Below are 27,701 nucleotides of genomic sequence, written 5' to 3' on the forward strand. Positions count from 1 at the left end.
GACATGTTACTGGTATTGCCCAACAAACAAGTAATAGTCTGTAAGTATCATATTAATTGTTTTGTCTTACCACTATTGAAATATGATGTTATTGTATTTTCTAATTGATGATATACCATAAATAGATTGTGGACTTTTTGTTGCTGCATACGCTGAGTTTTGTCCATAAAGTAGGCGCTTTACTAGCCTCACCCTTAGCTAAGGTAGCCTAAATTCAATAAGAAGAGTTTTTAGATTCTTGGATACTAAGAACCCTTTTGGTTATTGTATAATGCTCAACCTAATATACGATTAACTAGTTTATTCATGTATTAAGTTTTTATTAAGCATATAGAGGATAAGTGAGTTAGAGTTGAGCTGAGCTGTCAAGATTGTTATGATGCATATAACTGTCACATAGTTAGTGGTTAGATATTTTCTGTTAGTTAGTTATTGTATTAGATGTACAATAAGTTAAGAGAAGGTTAGCTAGGTACTAGTATATATAAATACACTGAAATGTACAAAATCAGTTTCAATTTTCATTATGCAAAACAAGAAAAATTCTCAATTCTCCCTGTTTCATACATCAAATTGTATGGACTGTTGATATTTTGATATGGTCCTTCTGGTGAATATGTCGTAAGGATTGAGAGATTGGTATATGTAATTCTGGGAATCTACTTCAGCGGCGAGGAACAATCATAATCATCATCTATTTATATCCTCTTCGGACGTTGGTGGTGCCGGTGGTGTGTAAATTGGGATTCAATTCGTAGGAATGAAGAATTATACATTTTGGAGTCGAGCAATACGATTGCATTTGTTAACTAGAAATAAATTGGGTTTCATAGATGGTACAATCAAGCGAGATGATTTTATAACTAAATTTGAGAAGTAGGATTGGGCTTGATGTAATGCGATGGTGATTTCATGGATCGTAAAAAATATAAGTAAGGAACTTGTTAAATGATAGTATAGTGATTTGAAGGAGCGATTTGACAATGTCAAGCATTTATCATCTATATAAAGCAATTGCAATATTGACACGAAGTGTTTCCCCTGTTGTTGTGTATTTCTCGAAGTTAGAGGATCTATAGGATGAATTGATTTAATTACACCACCTTCTTGTTGTGATTGTCAACATCGAAGGATTATATTGATGGTTTGCTGAGGTAACGACTTGTACAATTTCTCATGGGGCTCATCGATGGCTATAATCAGGCTCGTTGCCAAATCCTCATGATGAACCCTATTCTAACTATTAATCAGTGTTATGCGATGATCATTCAGGATGAGAGTTAGAAGGTTTTGTCTGGAGAGCAATTTGATGATGGTTCAATGAATGAAGCCAGGGGCGGACCTAGGTGGACCCAAGGGGTTCACTCGAAGCCCCTCGTCAAAAAATTACATTGTATATATAACGTCAAATTCTGATATTATGCGTATATATATTAAAATGAACTCCCTAAAAATAGTGGATAAGTGGTTCAACAAATGCCCCTAGGTCAAAGGTTTGAATCTCATGGAAGACATTTTTTCCCTCCTTTAAATACTTTGGAAAATGGAACTTTTGAGCTTAGACTTTCATCTTCTTTTTCATTATTTTTTCCTTTTGTTCCATTTCTTCTTTTTAATTTGTTTTTGTTTAAATTTATTAGACACATTCTTTTTTTTATTTTTTTTATATCTATTATTCATTTTGTTTCAACGTAACTCTTTTATCATATACTAACTTGAATAACTCTTTTAAAAAATGATGAATTATATTTAACTAGAAATTGAGATAGAAATATAATTATTTAAAAGAAAAAAAAGGTAAATTAGATGTAATTGAATGAAGAAACTTAAATATCGTCAACATCCTTTCAAAAATATTAATTTATAGAATTCATGAAATTTCTTTTATTTTTTTAATTCTATTTTAGAGAGATGGAAACTAAACATATTTGATTTATTCGTTATTTGTTTTTTTTTATAAATTATGACTAACCTAGTAAATTGAACTATATGAACTAAAAAAATAAATGATGCTATTTATTTATCTTCTGAATATGCATCATAATATTAGTAACACTATTTTTACACACTTTTAGAAAATCTTGACGATTTTCATAGTAATATGTGATTGAATGGATGCTAAATTAATTTTTTTTTAAAGTGAAAAATAAAGTAAAACATTACAAAATAAAAGTATAAAAAGCACAAGAAATTTAAGAATGCTCGATGAAGCATGATAAAAGTAGAAAGAAATGATTAAATACGGTATGATAAAGTAAGTTAAATTTAGCATTATAAGGTAAATATCTTTCTTCCCCGTCTTGCTCCCATTTTCATCAGTTAATTTTCACGTGTTTTAGGAGTTAACTTATGTAATACAGTCGATTGTCCTCGAAATCTTTGATTAGTTTAGTCTTTATTTTTATGAACCAATGAAATATCTATGGTTCTAGTACAAAGAGCCTGCCAAGGGACTACTCGCTCACCACGCACTTGTATTACCACCTGAACTTCGTACTATTTCACATGTCTTAGCTTAAGCTAGCACATCCACAATTGATAGTTAATAGTGGAGCTACTAATCACATGGTGAGTGATAGCTCATTGTTTAACAGTTGCCATATCAGGAAGAGTTCAGTTACTTAATGGTGAATCAGCTGTGATTACTCAGTCAGGTAATTGATAGTTAGAAAGAGGTAATGTAGTTTAAGATGTATTGTGTGTGCCTGAACTCAAATTCAACCTTTTGTCTGTAGCAAAATTAACAAAAAACTGCAATATTGTACTTTATTTTTTCCTGATTTCTTTATTTCTTCTTTCTCCAAGACCTCTTCAATGGGAAGGTGAGGGGATTTGGTGCACCTCTGTGAGGTTATAAATATGAATTTTTTATCTATCTTGTTTTATTTTCCTTTCTAAATTGGTGGACCTATAATTTTAAAACTTTAATGATTTTCAGTGATAATAAATATCAAACCGATCAAAATTTACATCTTAGATTCACTTTTTCGTAATAGTCCACCCATCATCTCAAAATCTTGAATACGCCTCTGGGCCTCTATTACCATCTTTTGAAAAAATAGGTTGAGAGGCAAGCCCCCTCCGCCGAAAGTAAGAAAATAACTAGCGATTTAGATGATTAGATAGTTAGAATTAATTTTTTAAAATAAAGGTCAATAGATTTTGTTAAAGTAAGTTGCCTACTAACATAAAAGTCATCATAGGAGTGATATACATAAACACTATTAGTACTGTTAATTTGTTGCAAGCTAAAGTATTTATTGAGTAAATTCATCAATTACTTGAGTAAAATTATTTTGCTCCTTAGATGGTAGTGTGATGGTAAGTTATCAATTATCATGTACCTCTTTGAAGTACATTTTTTATCTTCAAAATTTAATGTTATTTTTAAAAAGTTTTATACTTAATAATATAACAGACCCACAATAATTTGTTCTTTCTATACACATTTATAATTAATTAAAGTGAGACACACGTGCTACACTAAACTAGTATATTAATGATGGAAAACCCCTTATACAAGCTTGGTAGAGAACCTACCCAAATTACTTGAAAAGACTCACTTGTATGAAGGATTTTTAATACCATCATGACATGCATCTGCATTACAAAAAGGATGAAATTGAAATCCACAGTAGGAATTCTACTACTGTAATGGTAGTCTCTTGCTGTAAACAATTGGTACATTAATGAGTAATGACTATCTCCTCTACCTTCTTGTGTTTCACCTCCATGAACAAGAGTCAAATTTCTCTTATGCAAAATTTGTGTCAAGCATCCAATTTGCCTTTGTAATACAAGTCACAATTTCGTTTACCTGCAAGCAGTCGTCTCAAAGAAGTCTTAGGACGGTTCATAAAGACCCAACATATGCCCATCCACACACCTCAAGGCAGCAACCTACGAGAACCATATACAGTATGTGATAGTCAGCTTTCATGAACATAAATGATGGGGAGAAACCGGTGCTGATTGCACAACAAAATTCTGAATCAATATGTAAATAACAAGCATAAACCAGTAATAGATTGCTGGTCAACAAATATAAGCAAACCACATAGATATGAACCATTCCACATCGAGAAGCACAGCAAATTTCACATTTTATGCTAGTTGACAGCAGAATTTGCTATCACTTGCTCGGCTAAAAAGGGAAAAAATAGAATGCCTAATTGGTGAAACATAAATCACAGCTAGCAACTAGAGCAATAGTTCTGATTATTCAATAATGATATTAGTACAATAACAGTGATACTAATGCTTTGAAGCAACAATAAAGGAGAAGAGAAACCTTATGAAATTTTGGTTACCTTTCCATGGATTTCATATTTGATGGGGCCATCCAACTCAGCCCCTAAAGCCATTAGCTTGGTCACCGAGTTGTTTATATCACCAACTGTAAAGGATAGGAGGGATGAGTATCCCTTCTGCACAACAATGTCGCTGTAAAACTAATGTTAGCAGTTAACTGGTTGTATGATGTTCAATAAACAGAAGAAGAATCACAAAAGAAAAAAGTGACCGATTGATGCGAAATAATTTTACTCAGTAAGCAAAGACAGACAATTGTCATAGTTAATGTATGAGTTTGAGCTGCAGACAAAAACTTGAAGTAACAGCTGGCAACAATGTGAAGGCTAGTGCATAAAGTTAAGACAAAAGAACAAAAAGGAAAAAGGACCATAGGCTCATCACACACATTCTCGGCTCCTGAGAACTAATTAAGAAACAGATGATTGGATAGAGGAGAAATGGCTGAAAATGCAGCAGAATACAGTACGCAAAGGATATCAAACAAGGCTACCATATGTCTGAATGCAAACTAAACAAACTAAGCTTAAGGCATATCCAGGACTGTGAAGGTGTAAGAGCTGAGGTTTATCATAACTTGACCTTATCTTGACATGTACAACTCTATTAAACGACAAATCATCCTTATACACACTGAACTTGCCTTTGTACATATACTAGATGGTTCATAGTTGCACTAGAAGGGCTGGAATGTTCTAACACTTAAGCATGTATGGATGTGGTTAAAACTTAGATCTTCCTAGACTTTCTGACCACTCATTACAGCTTAAGAATCTGATCCAAGATGTGTCTTCTGTCTGGTAGCCCACAAATATCCAGCATAGTATTAGTTACTCTCAAAGGAGCTTGAGTGAGCTGCTTTGCATCATTATCTACAACGCCTATAAACTAATTATCCTATCAGAGCAACGTGTGATTCCTCAATAGAACACCAGCATAATGTCAGATTGCTAATATGATATGATGGTATATCATACTTCGGAAGGAACTTCAATGAGTACCTGTTGACATCATTGAAAAATGATTGGAACCCAAACTAGACATAATTTACAATGCCTAGTGCAAAATTTGATTTTATTATTCCTCCTCACAAACAAATTTCCTGCAAGAATTGTTCCTTCGTATGTGATTCCTGTTCATATGCCTGATCCGTTGTCATGGAATGGAGCTCCGGATGGTAGATCCACTGTCAAAAAAGGTTATCTACTTCTCTCCAGTTATAGTGATTTAAACTCTTCCTGGCCTTGGAAAAGTGCAGCCCCCTCCAAGGTCATGTGCTTCACTTGGTTGGTAACAAAAGAAGCAGTTCTAACACAGTGCAATCTGCAAAAAAGAGGTCTGATAATCTGATGCAGCAGATGCTCACTCTGCGAACATCAGTTAAAAGATGCCAACCATCTTCCTCCATTGCTCATTCACCTCCCAATTATGGCAATTTTTTTCTTCAACGTCCTCGGCCTTAAATTGACAATGCCCTATTCTACCTTGGATTTTTTTTCATGCTAGCATAGAAAAGGTCTAGGAAACACGTCAATCAGGTTATGGAGCATGATTCAAGCAGCTATCTGGTGGACAATCTGGAAGGAAAGGAACACTAGAATCTTTGAGAACAAGGAGTCATGTTAGATTTTTTTAGCAGATAACAAAACCTGCAGTGTGGTTATTCTGTACATTCTCCTCACCACTTACTTGATGTTGTTTATCTATATATTCATCTTTCACCGATCAAAAAAAAGAAGAAAAAACCAGCATTGCACATGTGACTCATTATGATGTTAAAAAAAAATCTAATCCAATTAACTATTACTAAAGAAATACTTCTTTTTGTAAAGATATGAACCAATGATCTAAAAAGCCATGCCACTAGCAAAATTGTTAGCACATTAGGATTAGGTAGCAAAGTGAGAATTTGAATCGAAACAATTAATGTAACTTCCTTAAGCACCCTACTTCCTATAAAAAAAGATTATGACCAGAGAAAGTTCTCAAAGCCACCTAGTATGAATTGCATTACAAAATTAGTATAAGCACGCTCAACTCCCAATACCAAAATGAGAATCTCGATACATCTTGATCCTCAATCAAATATTTATGGCATAGGCGGATAGTTAAAGTAGCTCAAACCATTTTGAGCAGAGTACTCCATATAAAATTAGCTAGGGAAAAGATACATATAAAACCATACATCTTGAAAAGATGACAACATCAATTCTAGAAAATCACCCTCAGTAAGTGACATCATTAAAATTTTGTTCCAGCACACTTAAATATAATCCTAGAAGCCCAAGATAAGAACATGACAACTATCTTGAGCACCCTAAAACTACTTTTTAGATAAGCATCCAACAAGAGAAAGACCTCGACGGATGCATTGAGAACATACTCAAAATCCCTGAAATTCAACCAATGATTGGGAGCTGCTAGAGTTTCTCATATGGCTTTCCTGTTACATCACCCGTCAGCAGCCACCCAAAGAAATACTCCCAATGTTCCAAAGTAATTTTGAAAAAGGTAATTTTGTATTAAATATGTTCCAAGGAGGTACTACAGTAGTACAAGGAAGTTTTGTTCCGTATATAGGTTGAAGGAGTACATAACTTCAGAAAAAGAAACAAATCAATTATTATTTTCTTCTTACACAGCAAGAAGGACTCTTAAGACATATGTTCTTTCTTCCCACTAAAGCATCTACTATTTCTCTAGATAAATACTCCAAAATATGCATATCGGAACTGCTCCTCAAAACTGCCTTCAACTCTAAGGGTGTGTTTGATATGAAGGAAAATGGCTCTCATGGAAAATATTTTATTGGAAAAAATTCTTGAGAAAAATAAGTAGGTTTCTTACTTATTTTCTTATATTTGTACGTAAGTAAAAAATATTATCCTAAAAGTATTTGTATATGATCTAGACAAACACTATGGGGGATGGGATGGTGGGGATGGGGCGCTACGGGGGTGGGGTAAAGATTAAGTGACTAGGGAAGTCATTTTCCTCATTTTTAAGGAACTTGTTTTCCTAGAGAAACTGAACATGAAAATATTAGAAAGCATTTTCCTCCGTACCGAACGCACCTAAGTGATGAACTGTCCACTCCATCAGCATCCCAATATTCAAACTAAGTGAGCTTTGATCAAAAAATTAAAAATGTATACTCTCACCATTTTGATATGAGGAGAAATGGGAATTATAATTGTCGAAAACCACTCTTCAATATAAGATACAAAACTACCTAATGACAGAAGCCAAAAATGAGGACATTATAACATGTTGATCAACAAACAATCAACTGCTTGAAAGTAGAGAAACACTAAAAGATCCTAACTTTTAAACCCAAAGAATGACAACTTCAACACATCTTTCTGAATAATAAAATTTTGGATGAGTATTCAAGCACAATTAGCAAGGGAAAGAAACACAATTAATGAATAAAAATTCTGAAATTTTATAGAGCTAAACTTCAAATATAAGCACAGTAAACTACCTAACCCCATAACCCAAACTCCGAAATTTAACACATTTTCATCCAGAATCAACTGATTAGAAAGAGAGAGAGAGAGAAATACGTTGATGAATGCATGAGAGCAAGTTTGAGAGGCCCAGATTGGAGCTCAGCCCATCTATGGGTACAGACATTAATGGTGAAATCCAAGCCTTCTGAATAGAATCTTGCTGCTTTTGGTACGTCCTTGTGTAGCTGTAACACCCATCTGAATGATGCCGCCATTTTCACCCCCCATAGAGAAACAAAACACACTGTTTCTGAATTTATCCGAAGTCAGGTCGGGTCGGGTCGGATTGTAATTACCCGCTAAATTAACCCATTTTTGCTATATTAACCCCACTAGTTAACATAGTGAGTGTTCGAGTAGACGTTAAAGTTTGTCAAAAGTTAATATTTTAAATTTTCGTCAAATATTCATAAAAAAAAATAAAATAGATTTGATGTAACTATGGGGATTAGCGTAACTCAAATTTAGAGGTCAATTTTCATATTTTGTGCTATTTTTCATTTATTTCAAAATTTAGTGTATTTTTTTTAGGTGTGATTTTTGCAACTTTTTATATTGTTTTGTTTTATAGTGCAACTCTATGTTGCATTTTTTTAATAAGACTTTCTTGATATTTAAAAATAAATCCTTTTTTTTCATTATTTCTATCAAATTTAATAAGCATAAATTGTTAAATATTTGATAAGAATGAAAGGTGATAGAAAAAAATTTAAAACCTTACCTAATGAAAATTATTCCGTACCCTCAAAGGATCATTTTTGTCATTTTCTCTTAATAATTGTTCTCATGTTTCGAGGAGAAAATTTTGTAGTACAATGTCGATTATTTAATTAATTCAAAGCATATGACTAGACATAAATATTTTAAATTCTTTGGTAACATTAGAAACTTACGAATACTCCAAATTAGTTGGTTTTAAAAATTAAAATAAATTAGGAATATAATTGAAGAAGTCATGAAGAAAAATTGTTTGAATCTTTAATAATAACCTTGTCATATAAAATGAAATAAGATGAAAGAAGAGTTTGTGCAAGGTACAGCGCCTATAAGGCAAGGATTCATACCAGGAAAGTTTGGCCATAAAATTTGAAAATCTAATTTCAAGTTTGATTTTAGATGAGCATTTGTTTATAAAACTATAATTTCAAATACTTCAAAAAAAATAGGATTTAATATTTTAATGTGATTTCAAAACTTTTTAAATAAAAAACTTGATTCATAAGCTTATATTTTATTTTTAAAAAAAAACTTATACTCCATATGAAGAGATTGTCTACACCATGTAGGAATATTTTATCAAAGAATAGTTAATATTGATAATGTTGATTTATTGGACCAATGAATCTTTGTAAATGTGCGTATCTAAAAATTTGAAATAATATGTACTTGCAAATATTTATTTATAAAAGGAATATAGAGACGTCTGATTTATTAATTCACACATTAGAATATTGTATAAGAGGAGAAATTGAGATAGTTTTCACAAATTATGAAGGATTTATGTTTATAAAAAAATAATACAATTTAAAAAATTTAAATTGTATGTTCAAATAAAATTTTAGTTTTAAATCAATCTAATTTCAAGTCGGACTTCAAAGTTCAATTATGTCCAAATGAACCCTAAGTATGAAAACTGTTGCTTTAAAAATAATGGAGAGGAAAGTCTCTTTATCATGATATCCAACTAAAGGAAAGTTGCCGTTACTTAAATTTAGCCTTGATGAAAATTTTAGGTGATACAAAAACATCTAATGGAGGACAACATGTGAAGAGCAAGGTTGTTTATTGGACAAATCGGATGGATAATTATGCTTAAGCGTTTGGCTTATCAGATATCGAATTTTAAATATACAAATCCGCTAGCCAACCATTAAGCTATCGGTTGGTTTGGTATCGGATTAGGAATTAACGGATGGTTATCGGGCGGTGTATTGATTTCAATATTTCATGCTCCCCTTCTTTCACTTTCACTCACAATTTAGATTGATCTCTCATCAAACAAAATATTATTTGTAGCCCTACTTAAGCTGGTAATTCAGTAATTGTAAATCACAGTGAGACACATATAAAGTCTAAATTTTGAGGGTGCAAGCACTTTAATATTTACTTAATAAATATACTTATGGTAAAAATGTAACTACGATGATTCTTAACGGGTTAACAGTTTACCCAATAAGGAAATTAAGTAATCCGTCCCCGCATCGATAAACCATTAATTATAAAATTTTAATCTATTGACCAATCATTAATTCGATAATACAGTACCAATAAGCCAATAAATTAATTTTGCGATTGACTTATCAGTTACGATTCGATTTTGAACAACCCTAGTAAAGAGGAAAGGCATAATTATCTCAACACAGAGGTGTGAGAGTGGTTAGAAATAATTTCAATTGAAATAAAGATATATTGAAGAAATATTGAAGAAAAATGATTAGAAAAAACATGGTGCAACTTTAGTTTACCAATGACATGACCTTAAAAGACTATTGAGAATACGAATTAAGGTAAAAGGTTAGTAGATGGTCTAGTACAATCTCACTTATTCTTTCATACTAGTAGACATAGTCACTCTTGTAGATTCTTGTTCCTTCGACTTCTATTTCTGTTACTATCTATTGTTCCTGGCTAGTTGCAACAATCACCAAGAATTTTTTCAGTCTTATTAATATAAGATATTTATTCCTTCTACAAAAGTAAAATATTACTTTTTCAAATTTTTTCAAGTTCACAGAACTAAGGGGCCGTTTGGTTATTGGTTAGAGTTATGCATGTATTAGTTATGCAGGGTTTAGTTATGCAGATATTAGTTATGCAGGGTTTAGTTATGCAGGGTTTAGTTATGCATGGTTCAGTTATGCAGATATTAGTTATGTATGTATTATTTAGTTATGTAGAGATCACAATTCTAAATTATTAACTATTAAATATTGAATTTATTGCAAATTAATATATATATATATATATATATATATACACACACACACGCACAAATAAATAAATAAATAAATAAATAAGCAAATAGTATAAATTCTCCCACTTTTTTCAATAAAAAGTAAAGAAATTTTTTTTCCCTCTATACTTAATTGGGACCGCTATTTTTTCTTTTTGTTGTTTTTTTATGTTTATAACTTATACAAATAAAATACGATTAATGTATTTCAAGTACATTATAATATCCTATTTTATATAATGTAAATATTCTATTAATATGTAGTATATATTGTTTATACATTTTTAATATACCAAATATAGAAATTATGTATAAATTCACATCCTAAACAAAATAATAATACATGTTAATTAAATAAGTGGAATATATTTAATAATATATAACCTTAATATATGATTAACATATGTGCCAGCAAAGCATATACCATTCAATTTGTAATATTAATAAAATATTACATTTGGATTCCAAATGAAAACAGGAAAAAGAAAAGTTGCTCGTGAATTAAAAAAAAAGTTAGGAAAATAGTATAGTTAGGTAAAGTTTTCAATAAAAAAAATTTAAAGTAAATGAATAGGGGTAAATGTGTAATTTACTATTTTAATATATATATATATAATACCTGCATAACTTATTTCACTTTCTACCCTGCATAACTTATACATAGATTCCCTCATAAGTTATGTTGGTATTAATTATGTAGCACTACAAAAAACACAACCAAACACCGCATAAAATTAATACATGAATAACTTTTATACAATATTTGGAATCCTACCAATCAAACATGGTATAAGTTCATATTGACTTTTCCACTTAATACAAAACTTCTACCAAACATAGTAAAACTAATGCAACTATTTATACATGAATAAAATGCAACTTATACCGTAACCAAACGACCCTTACGTGTACCAAGTGTGGAAATAGAAGGCTAATGTTCTCTAGTTAAATGGACTTCCTTCCACATAGGGAATAATACATATCCCCAGCAGATTAGACTGCAAGAAGTAAGAGACATAAAAATAAGGGATAAGGCACAAGTACCCCTAGATTATAATCGAAATTCAGAGACACACCTTAATTAAACTAAGGTCATATTATCCCCTGGAACTCTATTATTATTTTTTTGTAATTTTATACACCTTTTGGCTTATGTGGCACACTCCACGACTCCACGCAATTGAGGTGCATGGAGATATTTGGATGCCACGTAAGCAAAAAGGTGCACAAAATTACAAAAAAAATGGGTTTTGGGGGTAATAGGACCTTAGTTTAGTTAAGGTGTGTCTTTGAGATTTCGGTTATAATCTAGGGGCTACTTATACCTTATCCTAAAATAACACTACCATGGTACGAAACAATTGCTTTCAGAACAGAGCATAAAGGGAGAGAAAGAAGCAACAAAATAGCTCATCCATCCATTGATGCCACAATCCTAAATAGTTTAGACCTAACAGAACCAAGTAAATGAGACCATTCCAAATCTGATTAAGGTAGGTTAACTTCAGATGCAAGCAACAATGCCCCTCCCCTACAACCTTATGTATGAAAAAGTACAAAAAGTTACCAATAGATAAATGGGCATCTCCGAGACTAACTCGTGTTGTACAACAAAAATGCTAAACGAATCAGGCAAAAAGAATCCACCGAAACAATAACAAAGAAACATTGGTTATCTGTTGTTGGATTACTTCCTTGATTTCTTCCTGGAAGATTTGGATGAAGCCTTTGATTGCACAGTGCTTGCATTCTGAGGGCCTCCTTTTGGATTAGCTGGCTGGTTTGATTTTGTATCACTATTGCTCGCTGCCTCTTTAGCCACTGCACCTTGAGAACCTCTAACTTGAGCTGCTCTCTTATCCTTTCTCTTTGGTCTGTAACTAGACCTCTCCCTCTTGGGAAGCCACCTCTCTGGATCAGGTGGAGGTCCTGGATTAGCTGGGTCAAACCCCTTTGGATATTTTGGCTTTCTCTTCCTCTTTTTCTTTGCCTTATCCTTACTCTTCGCTTCGTATGTTTCAGTGACACCAGCATTCGGGCCTTTCTCGGCATGCTTGGCACCAGAAGTTTTCTCCAAACTGTCGACATCTATTGCTTTCAAACCAGGTAGTGGTTTTAACTGCTTCTCATAAGCTTCTGCTTTCTCAATGTCACCATGGGCTGCAGTCTGGATTAATCCAACTAAAGCCTCAATACTTCCATGGCTTTTCACTAGCTGCTCATAAAGGCGTGCTGCCTCCTCTTTCCTTCCATGCCTGAGCTTGAAAGCAGCAGCCTCCTGCATGATGGTATTGAGCTTATTGTCTTCAGTCATGGCATTTGACCACCACTTGATTGCGGAATCAAACACAGCATCAGCACCATCAGTATCACCAGCCCGTTCCTTGAGAGAAACAATGGTCGCAACAGTTGCAGGCTTGTGTTGAATGTCAGGTATTTTCTCTAAGGAATCGGCTGCTATCTGCGGATGGCCAGCAGCTGCAGCAACCTGAGCCCTTGCAAGCAGGATAACCTTGGACCTGTCAGGAAACTTATCTGCATACTGTCCAAGTATTTCTTCAGCTTTAGCAGCCTTGTTCTCTCTCACATGTACAGCAGCTTGAAGAAGTACAGGCATCAAGCTACCAGGGAACATCGCAGGTAGAGCACTAACAAGTTCTCTAGCCTGTAACAATCCAATGACAAAAATAAACAGTGGAAAAAGACTCTGGGAATAAACAGTAGCAGTTGGATGTCTATCATGGTTCACCTTGTTTCTAATGCATCAAATGTAAAAGGAGAACCATTGCAAACAATGTAAATCTCAGATAATATACCTGATCCATCTTATTAGAATGAAGTAGCAGCAGCACCCTATTGGTATATATTGCTTCCCTTTGCTTCTGTGAGAGCTTCAAGTCTAGTCCACGTGCAAGCTGGAACTTCTCTGGTCCATCACTTTTCTCTATTAGCTTATCAAGTTTCCTTAGGCCATCAGAGACATCTTTAGGACCCTTTAAAGCAATGAGATTATTTACTGCCACCGCAAGTGAAGACTCGTCAGCCAAATTTCTTTTGACAAGATCAGTATACGATGCAACAGCCTCTTGGGTGTTCCCTAGAATCTGGAGAGAAACAAAAAAACTTGCATAATTGCAACTTATCAAAGCAAAAGAAGGCTAGTCAAACTCATGTCATAAGATAATTTACCTGTTGTACATATGCAATTTGAACAGCTATAGGTGCCAATTCAATTTCAACATCATCATCAGCTAAATTCTCTTCCATAAGTGCTTCCTGACCAATTCTGTAATTCCAATGTCCACAATAAGATATTCGTCTTTCTTTTATATTCTCATTTCATTCATGCAAAAACTGGAAGTTTCACAGAGAATTCTAAAGTGGAAGATTTTACCCCATTTGATTTGAGACTTCTAAAAGTACATAAACTTTAAAAAGACGAAGGAAGAGAAAATTTCATTTTATGATTGTTCCAAATGAATAGACCAGAATGCAGTTTGTCCCTTGTGACATCTCATAAATAGATATTCCAGTTTGTCCTACATCTCTGGCAGCAAATAATAAACTGCATTCAACTGTGTACAAGATCTAAAGAGGAAATCATCCTACAATATACACAACTAATGATTTACAGCCTCATATAACATGCCCCCTCTATCCCCCCCCCCCCCCCCAAAAAAAAAAAAAAAAAGGAGAACCAAAAGAGAAGACATTAAGATTTGATAGAAAAGGCAAGTAACAATTATAACCAAACAAAGATACAGAATCATCATTTGCATGATCCTGAAAATTGGAATAGCTAAAGAAACTTTCTTTCTTGTATAAAGAACTGTAAACTCCATTTACATAAGCCAAATAAGTAGATATAGAAGCTTTGCAGACATTTTAACCCCCAACATACAAGCACTTTTGACTGCAATGGCACATCTTTTCAATTAGACTAGTTCTAAATTGTCAGTCTATCATTATTAAATGGTTAACAAGCCAACAAAAAGTTAAACCCAAATAAGAAAATAAAAGATGGTTAAGATTCTCCTTAAGTTCATAGAGACAAGAATATATCAATAGCTAAAGCAAGTACATCTTGATGCCAACTTAAACCCTCAATAACTTCCAAGCAAGGAAATATCTGATGCTTTTTTACTAGTCATAGATTGTGCATCATCAACTGTTAAGAAAATGGATAAAAGTCATACAAATAAAACAAGTCAGGACTAACTGAATCTAATTCTTTCATGGTGTTAGAAGAGCTTAATAGAGCAAACTTGCCTTCGAGCTGACAATAACAGTTGTTCGGCATCTTTGTACTTCTCCCTTTCAATTAAAGAGCAGGCAGTGTTGTAAGCCAATTCAAAACTGCTAGTTGCTTTAACTCTCAGTGAATCCAAGGTTCCCTGCACTTCAGAAGACCTTCCAGCAGAAACCAGACCAGCAACAAGATTTATCTCCAAGGAATCTATCGTAGACTTTGGGAGCTTTTGATAAATATCGACAGATGCACCCATCTTTCCTAATCGATACAAAATCTGAGATTCCAACAGCATTGACTCAGTACTTCCTTCTTGCCCCTTCAAGGACTCTAAAGCCTCCTCCAATTTATTTTGCCGATACAAGCAATATGCCTTTTCAAAGAAAGCATGACAATGAAAAAGGAAAAATGTTAATGAGAGAAACAAAATCCAGAACTGAAGAGAAAGGAACTCATTTTTTTTTTTTCATCAAGTAGAGGAGGTACACAGTAAAATAAGGCAAATATATGTAAATAATTTGCATAAAAACGGGTGCTGGAACGATACAAGCTAACTTCGCACTGAAAAGAAGCTTACAAAATGGTTAACTATCTCCTGTAGACAAGATCAGGGACTGATGACTGCTCGTATATTTCCTATTATTTTTTTTGAAAATGGTAACGATGTATTATATCACAAGAGTACATGGGTTGTACTCAAACCTTATATACAAATGTACTCTAGACACTCCTACTCTATTTCTATAATGAGTCTAAAACATCAACTATAGAGGCAGTGTCATTTGAGTATAATTGATTACACCAAAAACATAACAACAAAATGCAGTTTAGTTTAACATCCTGCACACTATTTTCTATGCCTTCAAAACATCTGGAATTCCTTTCTTTCCAGATTGCCCACCATATTGAAGCAGGGATAATTCTCCATCTAGTTCTGTCTTTTGCAATGGCACCTGCCTCCTCCCAGCTGTACAATGCCTCAGTAACTCTCCTAGGCATAGTCCAGGATATACCTTCAAGACTCAAGAAAATCCTCCAAAGCTGCCGAGTGTATTTGCAGTGTAGAAATAGATGATTTACAGTTTCTAAGGTTTCCCCACATAGGAAACACCTAGAGCATAAGGTTATCCCCCTTTTCATTACATTATCCTGAGTGAGGGCCGCTTCCTTAGCTAGGAGCCAAATAAAGCATGAGACTTTGTGTGGGATTCTACACTTCCATATTTGTTTCCAGGGCCAGATGGGACTCTGCTGGCTTGATTGATCCATCATCCAGTAAGCTGAATGCACTTTGAACTCTCCTTTATTGTTGCCTTTCCACCAAAGCATATCCTCATATGCTTGAAGTCCAGTAAAGTTTCCAACCAAGTTGAGGAATTCTGCCAACCTCATCACTTCCCAGTCATTTGGTTCTCTCCTGAAGATGAAATTCCACCCTTGTGGTGTCCATAGTTCTGCAATAGTTCTTTGTTGGAACATTGCCAGATTGTAAATATCAGGGAAAAGAGTTTCCAGGTTACCTTTCTCATGCCAGTCATCCTTCCAGAATTTGATCTTGTTCCCATTCCCCACTTTCATCTTGAATTTGGGTTTAACTTCCTCCCATAATGCTCTTATGGACCTCCATAAACTGATCCCATAAGGTGTGGTCACAATCTTAGTCATCCAACTGTCTTCATTCTCATATTTGGCACCTATCACTCTTCTCCAAAGTGTTTGGTTTTCATTTGAGTATTTGCACAACCACTTCATTAAGAGTGCTTTGCCATGTAGCTCCATATTCTTTATTCCCAGACCACCATTCTTCTTTCCAGTTGTCACTGCATTCCATTTAACTAGATGAAAGCCTCTATTCTCTTTGTTTCCTTGCCACCAGAACTTCCTTCTTATGTTGTCTAGTCTTTTAGTGATCCCTGGTGGGATGGGGAATAAAGACAGCATGTAAGTTGGGAGAGCATCCAGGACTGAGTTAATGAGGGTCAGTCTGCCCCCTCTTGACAAGTACTGAGTTTTCCATCTGGTCAGCTTCTTCTCACACTTCTCTATCACACCATTCCAAATTTCTAAGGACTTGGATTTTGCTCCCAATGGCATACCCAAATATGTTGTAGGTAGAGTACCTACTTCACCCCCTAGAATTGAAGCTAACAAGTCTATGTTGTTGACCTCATTGATAGTATACATAGAACTTTTAGTCCAATTAATGTGCAACCCGGATACCCCTTCAAACAGCACCAGGATCACCCTTAAGTATTTCAATTGGTCTTCCTCAGCTCCACAAAAAATCAGTGTATCATCTGCATACTGAAGATGTGTCACCTCCAAACTTTCTGTATTTTCTCTAGCCACGTCAAAACCTTTTACCCATCCTCTCATATTTGTTGTCTTGAGCATATTATTCAGCCCCTCCATAGTAATTAAGAACAAGAAAGGGGACAATGGGTCACCCTGCCTGAGTCCTCTTTGAGTTTGAAAAAACCCTGCAGGGGACCCATTAATCAGAACAGAGAAGCTAACTGTAGAAATGCAGAAGCTGATCCAGTTCAACCATTTTTGTCCAAATCCCATCATCTCTAAAATCTTCAGAAGGTACTTCCAATTCACATGATCATATGCTTTTTCTATGTCCAGCTTGCATAGAATGCCAGGTTTCTTCTGCTTAATCCTGGAATCTACAGCTTCATTAGCAATCAACACTGCATCCATAATTTGTCTCCCTTTTATAAAAGCCATTTGCTGTGAGTCCACCAGTCTGTCTATCACAACTTTCAACCTTTCTGTGAGAACTTTGGAGAGTATTTTGTAAATGCTCCCTATGAGGCTAATTGGTCTGTAGTCCCTTAACTCGTTGGCTCTTTTTTTCTTTGGAATGAGTCCAATGAAGGTAGCATTAAAACTCTTCTCGAAGACTTCTTGCTCATAAAAGTTTTGAAATGTGTCCATGATGTCTTTCTTCAGTACATCCCAACACTTGATGAAGAAACCCATTGTGTACCCATCTGGACCAGGAGCATTATCGGCTGCACATAGCTTTAGGCAATTTAGAACTTCATTCTCCTCAAATCTGCCTTGCAGGGACATTTTTTCCCCTTCAGTCAGCATTGGACATTCAACATTATTATAAGAAGGTCTCCATTGATGTGTTTCTCTATACAGGTTCTTATAATATGCTATTATCTCCCCTTCAATTCTGCCTTTCTCTTGAGTAACCTCTCCTTGTATCATGAGTTGATCTATATTGTTATATCTCCTGTGAGCATTTGCCATTTTGTGGAAGAATTTGGTGTTCTTGTCTCCCTCCTTCAACCATAGTACTCTTGATTTCTGTCTCCATGAAACTTCCTCTTTCTTGACTAGCTCTTCATACTCAAGTAAGACTGCAGCCTTTTTTGTCATTTCCTCCACAGTGAGAGTTCTATTCACCCTTTCTGTATCTAATTCTGCTAACTGCTCTAACAATCTCCTTCTTTGACTGCCCAGATTTCCACCCTCTTCTTGTTTCCACTCCTTTAGCTTAAGTTTCAGTGCTTTAAGTTTGCATGCCAAAACATAATCAGGTCTTCCTGTGTAACTGAAGGAGCTCCACCACTCTCTAACTCTATCCACAAATCCTTCTGACTGCAGCCACCAATTTTCAAACTTGAAGTAGCTTTTATTCCTCTCCCAGCAACCAGTAATCAACGCTATTGGTATATGATCTGAGCCCAACCTTTGAAGAGGAATTTGTTTCAAATTGTTGAAGGTATCATCCCATTCTTTAGAAATCATGATTCTATCAATTCTAGAGGCTGCCTCTTGTTGATCTCCCTTAAACCATGTGTAAGCAGCATCTTCTAAATGCAGGTCAACTAATTCCATGTCCTCTATGAAATCAGAAAACTCTCTCATTCCCTTAGTTACTTCTTAGTTGGAATTGCCCTTCGGAGGAAGCCGTAAGGATGTTTCAGTTGTAATCATATCATTCAGGTATACAATATGTGACTATCAGATGAAAATATCGCTGCCTCTAACATCCTGGGAAATCGACCTTTGGTAAGAGTATCCAAACTAGCTTAACAACATACATTGTACCTTCTTCTCTTTCTCCTCTTCTCTTCTCTCAAAGATTGATAACAACATGCAATGAGGGGTTTCTCAAACATCATCCTAGAATCGGAGTTGATTGACCCTCTACTACAGGAGCACAGTACACCTGATCAAGAGTGGAGGAGCTTTCCCAAGCCTCAAGAATTGACAGATTTTTAATCTCCCCTGAATGGAGTGAAATGTTCAAAGCCATTAAGTAATATACCATGCCCATGGTGTTCTCAGATCATAAGCCAATTATTCTGGAAAGTGGGGATTGAGTAGCATCACCCTCATATTTTAAATTCGAGAACATGTGGTTACAATCTGATGGTTTCACAGATATAGTGAAAGATTGGTGGAACTCTTATACAGTTATGGGCACCCCAGTTTTTATGTTCACACAAAAGCTAAGGAACATGAAGGACATTACTAGATGGAATTGAGAGGGTTTTGGCAAAATTGAAGCTCAAAGGAGCAAGGATTTGGTAGAGCAGGAGAGACTTAGAGCAGATTGCTGAACATAGAACTCACACCCCGATCAGAAACTGAGGTCACTAAGCCTGAAATTAGAATTGAAGCAGATAGAAATTGCAGAAGAAGTATGCTGGAGACAAAAATCTAGATGCCTATGGTTGAAGGAGGGTGATAAGAAATAAGAACACAAAATTCTTTCAGAGAATGGCTAACTCACACAAAAGAGGCAATACCGTTTATCATTTGAAAATAAGGGAGTGCATAACTGATGACAAGGGGTTGATCAAGGAAGGTATTCTGGATTACTGCCAGAAACTGTACAAAGAGACAGAATCATGGAGACCCTCACTGCACTTAGCTGCCCTTCAGTTCTGTGCCTAGTGGTGTTCACGGGACGGTTTGGGTCGGTTATGTATCAAAACCAAAACCAAAACAATTTAATCAGTTTATAAAGTTATTAAAACCAAACCAAATATATACCTTTATCGGTTTGGTTGTTATCGATTTTGGTTTGGTTATTAATCATACACGAAAATAAAACAAAAGACAAAGTGGGGAAATAGAAAAACAAATTAGTTAGCAAACAAAGGATAATCAAACAACCCACCAGCTACTCGTTATGGCCTTGCAACCCTTGGAGAGGTTTGATCTTATATGGTTAAACAAGAACAAAGTATGCAAATACATTTCCCGGCATCATATATAACTCATATTTTCCAGACGTAAATACCTAATGGTTATCCTCAGTCTGCTAAATCATGTAAGACAAAATAATATTAATCAAGTGAGATTACAAACAAAAACTTATAGCAACAAATAAAAGCTACTTGCCACTACACTGGATTACCACACTCTGAGTTTGAGACCAAATACAAAGGATACAGAGAGGAAAATGAAAATGAAAATGACTTGGGGGCTGGGATGATTAGGCCAAATTGATTTCTGGACAGCAAAGTGCTTTTGTGAAAATTGGCAAGTCACTGATGCCTCCATGATTGCCAATGAGGTTCTTGATTGGAAGCTCAAAACTGGGGATACTGGCCTTCTATGCAAGCTGGACATAGAAAGGGCCTTTGACCGATTAAATTGGGCTTATTTAATTGATACATTGAAGAAGATGGTGTTTGGAAATAGATGCATAAGGTGGATATATTTTTGTATTTCAACTGTAAAATTCTCTGTTCTGGTTAATAGAAGCCCTGTGGGGATTTTTTTCTCCTCAAAAGGGTCGCAGGCAGGAAGACCCTCTCTCCCCCTTTTTTGTTTATTCTGGCAATGGAAGGTGGGCTCACTCAAATGCTGGCAAAGAACTCCAATGGATTCAAGGGTCCCAGGTTGGAAGGAATCCCTCCACCACTATCATTGTTTCTTATTTGCTCTATGTAGATGATACTTTGATTTTTTGTGGAGCAGACAGTCCACAATCTCAACATCACTCTAATGGTTTTTGAGTGTATGTCTGGTCTACATACCAATATGCTCAAAAACAATACTTACCCAATAAATTATGTTTGGATGACTAGACAGCCCTTTAAAGTTAGTTGCTTCACCTGGACAGCACTCCATAGCAAATGCCCGACACAAGACAATCTTAGAAAGAGAGGTATCATCATTGTCAACAGATGCTTCTTTTGCAAGCAGAATAACGAATCTGTCAGCCACCTCTTTCTGCATTGCTCAGGAACAGATGACATGTGGCATCTATTTTTCTCTATGTTTGGCCTCCAATAGGTCATGCCCCACTCCATCAAAGTTGCCTATGGAAGTTGGATACTCTGGAGAGTTGATGAAACCATCCAAAGGATCTCGAGAATGATCCCAGCAGCAAATTTTTGGTGTATTTGGAAGGAAAGGAATAGCAGACGCTTTGATGGAGTTTCAGCTCCTACAAGTACTCTAAAGGCTAGATGTCTAGTTAGTATGTTTAGTTGGCATTTTCACTTCCTTGTAAACAGTGTCGACAGATTTATGGATTTTATTAGCTCCTTGAACCTGACCTAGCAGTGGTGTTAGGGTTATATTTTGACTGTTTGTACAGATTTTTGCTTAGTTTTAGCTTCATATAGTTTTGCCCTGAAGCTAACAGTTAGATGCTTTGTAACTCTGCATCCTCTTGACACCTCTTTAATACAATTTATTTACTTCACCAAAAAATTAGAACAGTGCTTTGGTGATTTTGAGTACTAAAGATGTATACTCTCTCCGTCTCAAATTATGTGATACTCTTTCCCTTTTAGTATGTCCCAAAAAGAACACATTTTTCTATATTTCGAATAATAACTTTGAATTCCTACTTTTACCTTTAATATATATAGCTTGTTTTAGACTACAAGTTTCAAAGGCGTTTCTTTAAGTATTGGTTGGGCAAGTGACATGGAGAGAGTTAGAGTATGTTGTAATGTACAATGACTTCTGCCCATAATAGAGAAGTCAGTATCAACACCGTGGAAAAATTTCTGTCATACCAAACTCGCCGTTTGCACAATTTTCCAATTTCAATGTCAAAGCAAAACCAAAATCCCTAGATATATATGGGTTCATAATGCCTATTTTCAAGTCACCTTTAAATTAAGCTATATATATAGTGCAAACATGCATTATTACCTTAAAGAAGCTAAGATCAACAGAACCCTTTTTTCTAGAGTCTTTAATAGCAACCAATGCTTCTTCTATAGAATCTGCTTTCACTAACGCCACCACTTTACACCGTATCGCGTCCTCATCTCCAGGCGCAGCCGCAAGAACTTCAAATAAAAATCATCAAATGCCTTTTTTAGTATGGATACATTGGATTATTACAGATTGATGAAATTGTAACTCGTAAAGAAACTTACTTTGGTCAGAAACTTTGACGGCTTGCTCATACTCGGATCGTTGAATATGGCGATTAAGCGAAGTGAAGAGGTCTTCAATTGATATAGCAGGGATTGCTACTGCAGATGCCTTTGCTTTCTCTTTCGGCTTCGGAGCCATTTCGGAAGCAACTCCCAAATCGAATGGATTTTGATTTTTTTCGTCAAGAGATTTTTATGTTACTGGTTTTTGTTAAAATACGATATTGGAGGTTTTTGCTAGGTAACTCTATTTTCTTCTTATGGATATTTGCACTTTTCAACTAGGCTATTCGTTTAAAAAATAAAATAAAAAATTACATGTCTTTCTGTGAATTTTCTATATTATAATTATTAGGGAAAAAGAATAAATATATCATCAAACTATCGTAAATAGTATATAGATATTATATCATACTTTTGGGACATAAATGTCCATGTTGTCCAAAAACTAAAGCATATATACTATTTATACTAATGGACATACACGTGTCATAATCTTATCCGTCGATCTGATATTTAGTAAATGTCGGATCGGTGGATAAGATTGTGTCACGTATCCCTATTTAGTCTTCCGTTAGAGTGAAGGACATATATGCTCTAGTTTTTGGACGGTAGGGGCACCAATGTACCAAAAATCTGACAAAGGTTATCTGCATACCATTTACGATATTTCGGGGATATATTTGTCTTTTTTTCCTAATTATTATCATATTTTGACCTTTAGTATATGTATCTAGCGCGTCCAGATACATATCTAGAAGATATATTTAATTATCTGTATCACGCGTATAATTACTATAGAGCATCTACTGTATCATTAATCCAAAGAAATTTGAAATTCATTCCTCTCTTTTTTAATTTTAGAATCAAAATCTTTTTACGTATTTCATCTTGAATTTCGTTTCCAATTGTTATTTCTACTAATTTGAATTTTGAGCTTTCTGGGATACACAATGGCATTCATATGCTACGAAAATGAAAAAAAATAGAATAGGTACTATAGAAAATAAGTTGCAAGTAGATACATGAGTCCATATACATTTGCAAGATAAATAACACATGCATGAAAGAATCAATAGATACACATTAATCTAGATGAATATCATATACATCATGTGCAACTCAAATACATACCTAATTATACAACAGATACATAATAGATATATCGCAGATACATGACAAATACATCACATATATACATAACAGTTTAATTTAGATACATGTTGAGATATATATCATATTCATAGCAAAATCAATAGACCAATTAATGAACAACCCACAACTAACTATCACAACTCGCTCTTAAGTCTTAGATACATGCTCAGAAGAACGTGTATGGGATACACAGTGGCAGCTCACTCTCTACTCCATTTTACATTTGGTTTTTGATGAATAAATCGAAGAAGAACGTGTGTGAAAGAAGAAAGAGAGAGAATTGAACATGGGAGGGGAGAATAAGGAGAGTGTGGGGCTAATTTAGAGTGAAGGTGTAAATTAGGGAGAGAATTAAGTGGTTAAATAAATAAGGGTTCTATTTTAGATTATTTTTTAAGGAGTGATGTATCTCAATGTGTTTAACTCCAAATCGATACATAATAGTTAAAAAGTGGGATAATAGATAGTTATTTGAAAGTGTAAATTGGATTAGTTGATATGGTATGACTGTATATCTAATTTGATAGTTTTTCATTATATTAATGCAGAAAATGTTTTAAAGAGTTAAATGATATGGTAGCATCAATTACACTCATCTAGGGAAAGCACATAACCAAGCAACCTTATGTAACAATGAAGTAGAAATTTTGCTTAATTGTGTGCTGCTATATTTCAAGATTTTGAAATATTGTTACGACCTAACACCTAGATAGGAGAATCATTATCACCCAATTCAAAACGTACAATGCGGAAATTATCAAATACTATGAAAAAAAATTTATACCTTAAAGATTTACGAAGACATCAACTTTAATGGAAACCTTTTACAAATGACCGAAAAATCCTTCTCAAGAATTTAGTCTAAACAGGTACAAGAGTTACTAAAAGAGTACAATTTATATAATAAAATAAGACACAACTCTCACCTATGAAACATCATTAACCCTACAACCAGACTATGCCAAGTGACATAGCAAAAGTAGTATCAGTACAAACAACATGTATTGGTACGTATCATTGGTCGACTCGAACCTACTACATAATATAATATAGATAATCAGAAGAAAACATGCAATAAGGAAGTTATACCACCCCAAGTCTTTATCCGCATACTCTCACCCTCCCCAAATAAATGTCATAACTAATGTACCTTGATCTCATACCTCTATGTTACGCCATCATAATGTCAGATCATAACATAGCTCTTCTATACCATATTAATATTCATGAATACAAATCTATGATAGTGTTAAGTCATAGTCTAACTCTTCTACCACATTAATATTTAACAAACACTAGGTCATCACTAGCCCTATCAACCAACCTACTATTTTTTCTCAAATTCTCATGTCAACTCCCTGACCGACCCTTTTTGGAACAATAAATGAAACTGGCATTTTAGACCAACTCATTCATACCAAAACTAAACCCTACACCATTTATAAAATCAAGTTCATCCGGATAAATGGGGAACACAGTTTAGAAACAACTAAGAGTTGAGCTCCCATAAACTTAATCCAATATTTGTAACAACAATGCAGAATTAAACCCCTAAGAACTAAGTTGTCAACAACAAATAACAATTCCTCAAACATCACATGTATTACATAGCTCGGACTCTCAGTCCTTACCCTGACTTACAGTAACATGAACCATGTCCCACATGATCACATATAAGTCATACCTGAGATCAACTCCCCTTTCAAGTAATCTGGACCGCTCAAGAATCCAATATGCAACAATTATACTATGAAGAAGAAAGTCAAGTTCACTCATAGAACTATGAACACATACTTGGTCCTCTTAGGAACTCAAACTCAAACGACAGAGATTGTGCGAGTATGATGTGTTGAATAAGACTTTGAGCTTACAAAAGAGATTTTGGTTCATAGAAGTTAAAAAATTCACCATTATTTTGTAAGCTTATATCTTGTTTTATCTAGGTCCGGTTCATAGTCTATGGACATTATATTCGATGCATTGTACTCATATGTTAAAAATCCAGCAAAATCTTTTATTTAATTTTATTTTTAATATTCTTTTTAAAATATGTAGGGGATTGTTGGAAAATTAATTTTAAGTATCTTAAAATGAATTATTATTTTTAATATTTAAATTTATATTTGTGATATTTGATATGGTTTTGGATAGTCTTAATATAGCAGCAATCCATCACTACCATATATTACTCCTTACTATATATGATTAATAATCATTATAACCAATTATAACACATCCTTTAATTAGCCTTAATTAGTCATTATTCCTGTTTGAATGGTTATAATGATAAAATTATGATTGTGAACGTTGTTTTCTAGTTACATAGATGGTATTTTCCTTATGTCATTCTGATCAAGAGAAGGAGAAGACATACATAGTCTAGAAGTCCAATCATCAGAGTGAATAAGATAATAGATATATACATTCTTCTTCCACAAAATATATTGAGTTAGTGGTGTATTTTCATTTTGATTGAATCTTTGTTAATTTCTGACTCCAAGTGTATACTAGAAGAGTTTGTTGAATGTTGAGGGATTGTACTCTTACCAGTGAAATATCCTTAAGGACGATATCTTTGACACACCTCATGCTATGAGAATTTCTACAAGTGTTCGTCAAGAAGATATTTTTCGTAACATTTTCAACCGATCTTACTTCAAAATTGATCCAAAACAACAACTCTGAATGACTCAAAATCAATATATCCACTTGGTTGATTCAACCCAACAATTTTCAATGGGCTGCAACTTCTAGTTTTTATGAAAAAAAGAAATTAGATGGGCATGACCCGTGCCCAACATAATACTTACGGAAAGCTGTTATTTTTTTAATGCTTTGCCTAGTCATTTAGTGATGAAAAACTTACATTAAGACGATACATTAATTAACACAAATATATACATTTGTAGATATATTGATGCAAAAGTACAACTTCATAGATCGTATAGGCATTTAAATGACTAATAAAATTGCTCAGCTAATTTTTAGATCTTAGCCCACTACATCAAAAATGATCATTAGCGGCAATTAATTAAGGACACTTAATTAATGACAATAGCTTAATTGCCGCTAAATATGTATTTTTAGCAGTAAAGACTTTAGCACTCTTTATTAATGTCTATATTTATTACCGCTAAAAGTTATTTTTATTGTAGTTGGCCATGGCTAATCCAAAAATTGAACTTATAATGACACTCATATCAAGTTTTGTGAGGACTATATCAAAAGCACTACAAACATCATTTGTTAGAAATTAATTATGAGAGAAAAAGATGACACTCAAAAAAACAAGGAAAAAAGTGAATTTGCAAAACAAAAAAATTGAACTTCATAACATGACGTTACTTAAATAATAAAGAGTTTATTGTATCTATTTAATGATACACATAATTTGGTGTAAGACTCATATTTATAGGGAAAAAACACCTAAAAAACTCAATTAACAATGAAATCAATGAACCCAACAATACAAATAGTACAATTTAAACTAGTATTGTTTATGCAATCAATTTGTCCATCTAAATAATAGAAATTAGAATTAAAGGCTGCAAGTGAGAAAAGTAGAAGACATGCCAAAGTATAGATATAGAATATATATGTGGGGTCTTTTATATATTATATGATTTTTTATATCTAGAAGAATTGCATATGATGAGTAGTCCCTGCCATGTCTAGTGACAAAAGGAATTGAGGGAATATATTGACATGACTAATTAACATTCCTTGCGCGCATTGCACGACAATTTTTGTTCTCTTCCACACTCACAATCATTCACATTTTCCATCGCCTTTTCCCTTTATCATTTTTGATCTATCTAGTTCAGTGGCGGAGCCACATGTACTTCAGATGTGTTAATCGATATTTTTTCATTGAAAAATTATTTTATACATATTATATGGCTGACATTTCTTAACTTTTTCGTGAATTTACTTTTTTATACATTTTGATATTTGTTAATGAAAATTCTGATTCCACTATTGATCTTGCTACATACCACATGCACGTGACTAGAGTTGACAAGAAACAAATAATTTGAGCATTAAGGGTGTTTTTGCATATTTTCCAAATTTTTTCATGTTTCAATGATCAATTCTTTAAAAAGATAAGTTTGATTTTCCTAGCAAAAATAGGAAAATCAAGTTTC

General features: G+C 34.2%; 2 protein-coding genes across 2 annotated transcripts; both read right to left on the reverse strand.

Moving 5' to 3' along the window:
• Positions 1 to 3,814: 3,814 nt before the first annotated feature.
• On the reverse strand, positions 3,815 to 8,043 carry LOC125837905 (uncharacterized). The gene is made up of 3 exons (XM_049516979.1): positions 7,878 to 8,043; positions 4,311 to 4,443; positions 3,815 to 3,900 (listed from the first exon to the last, which is right to left on the reverse strand). Exons 1-3 carry the CDS (start codon positions 8,036 to 8,038, stop codon positions 3,844 to 3,846), a joined length of 351 nt encoding a protein of 116 aa, XP_049372936.1. The 5' UTR covers positions 8,039 to 8,043; the 3' UTR covers positions 3,815 to 3,843.
• Positions 8,044 to 12,180: 4,137 nt separating this feature from the next.
• LOC125837907 (uncharacterized) lies at positions 12,181 to 22,632 on the reverse strand. The gene is made up of 6 exons (XM_049516981.1): positions 22,402 to 22,632; positions 22,172 to 22,311; positions 15,046 to 15,398; positions 13,966 to 14,062; positions 13,593 to 13,880; positions 12,181 to 13,441 (listed from the first exon to the last, which is right to left on the reverse strand). The coding sequence occupies exons 1-6, from the start codon at positions 22,538 to 22,540 to the stop codon at positions 12,464 to 12,466; spliced, it is 1,995 nt and encodes a 664-aa protein (XP_049372938.1). The 5' UTR covers positions 22,541 to 22,632; the 3' UTR covers positions 12,181 to 12,463.
• Between the last annotated feature and the right edge of the window lie 5,069 nt (positions 22,633 to 27,701).

This window comes from Solanum verrucosum, unplaced genomic scaffold (genome assembly GCF_900185275.1).
Source record: "Solanum verrucosum unplaced genomic scaffold, falcon-dt-bn FXZP01000262.1, whole genome shotgun sequence".
In the NCBI taxonomy this organism is placed as follows: domain Eukaryota; kingdom Viridiplantae; phylum Streptophyta; class Magnoliopsida; order Solanales; family Solanaceae; genus Solanum; species Solanum verrucosum.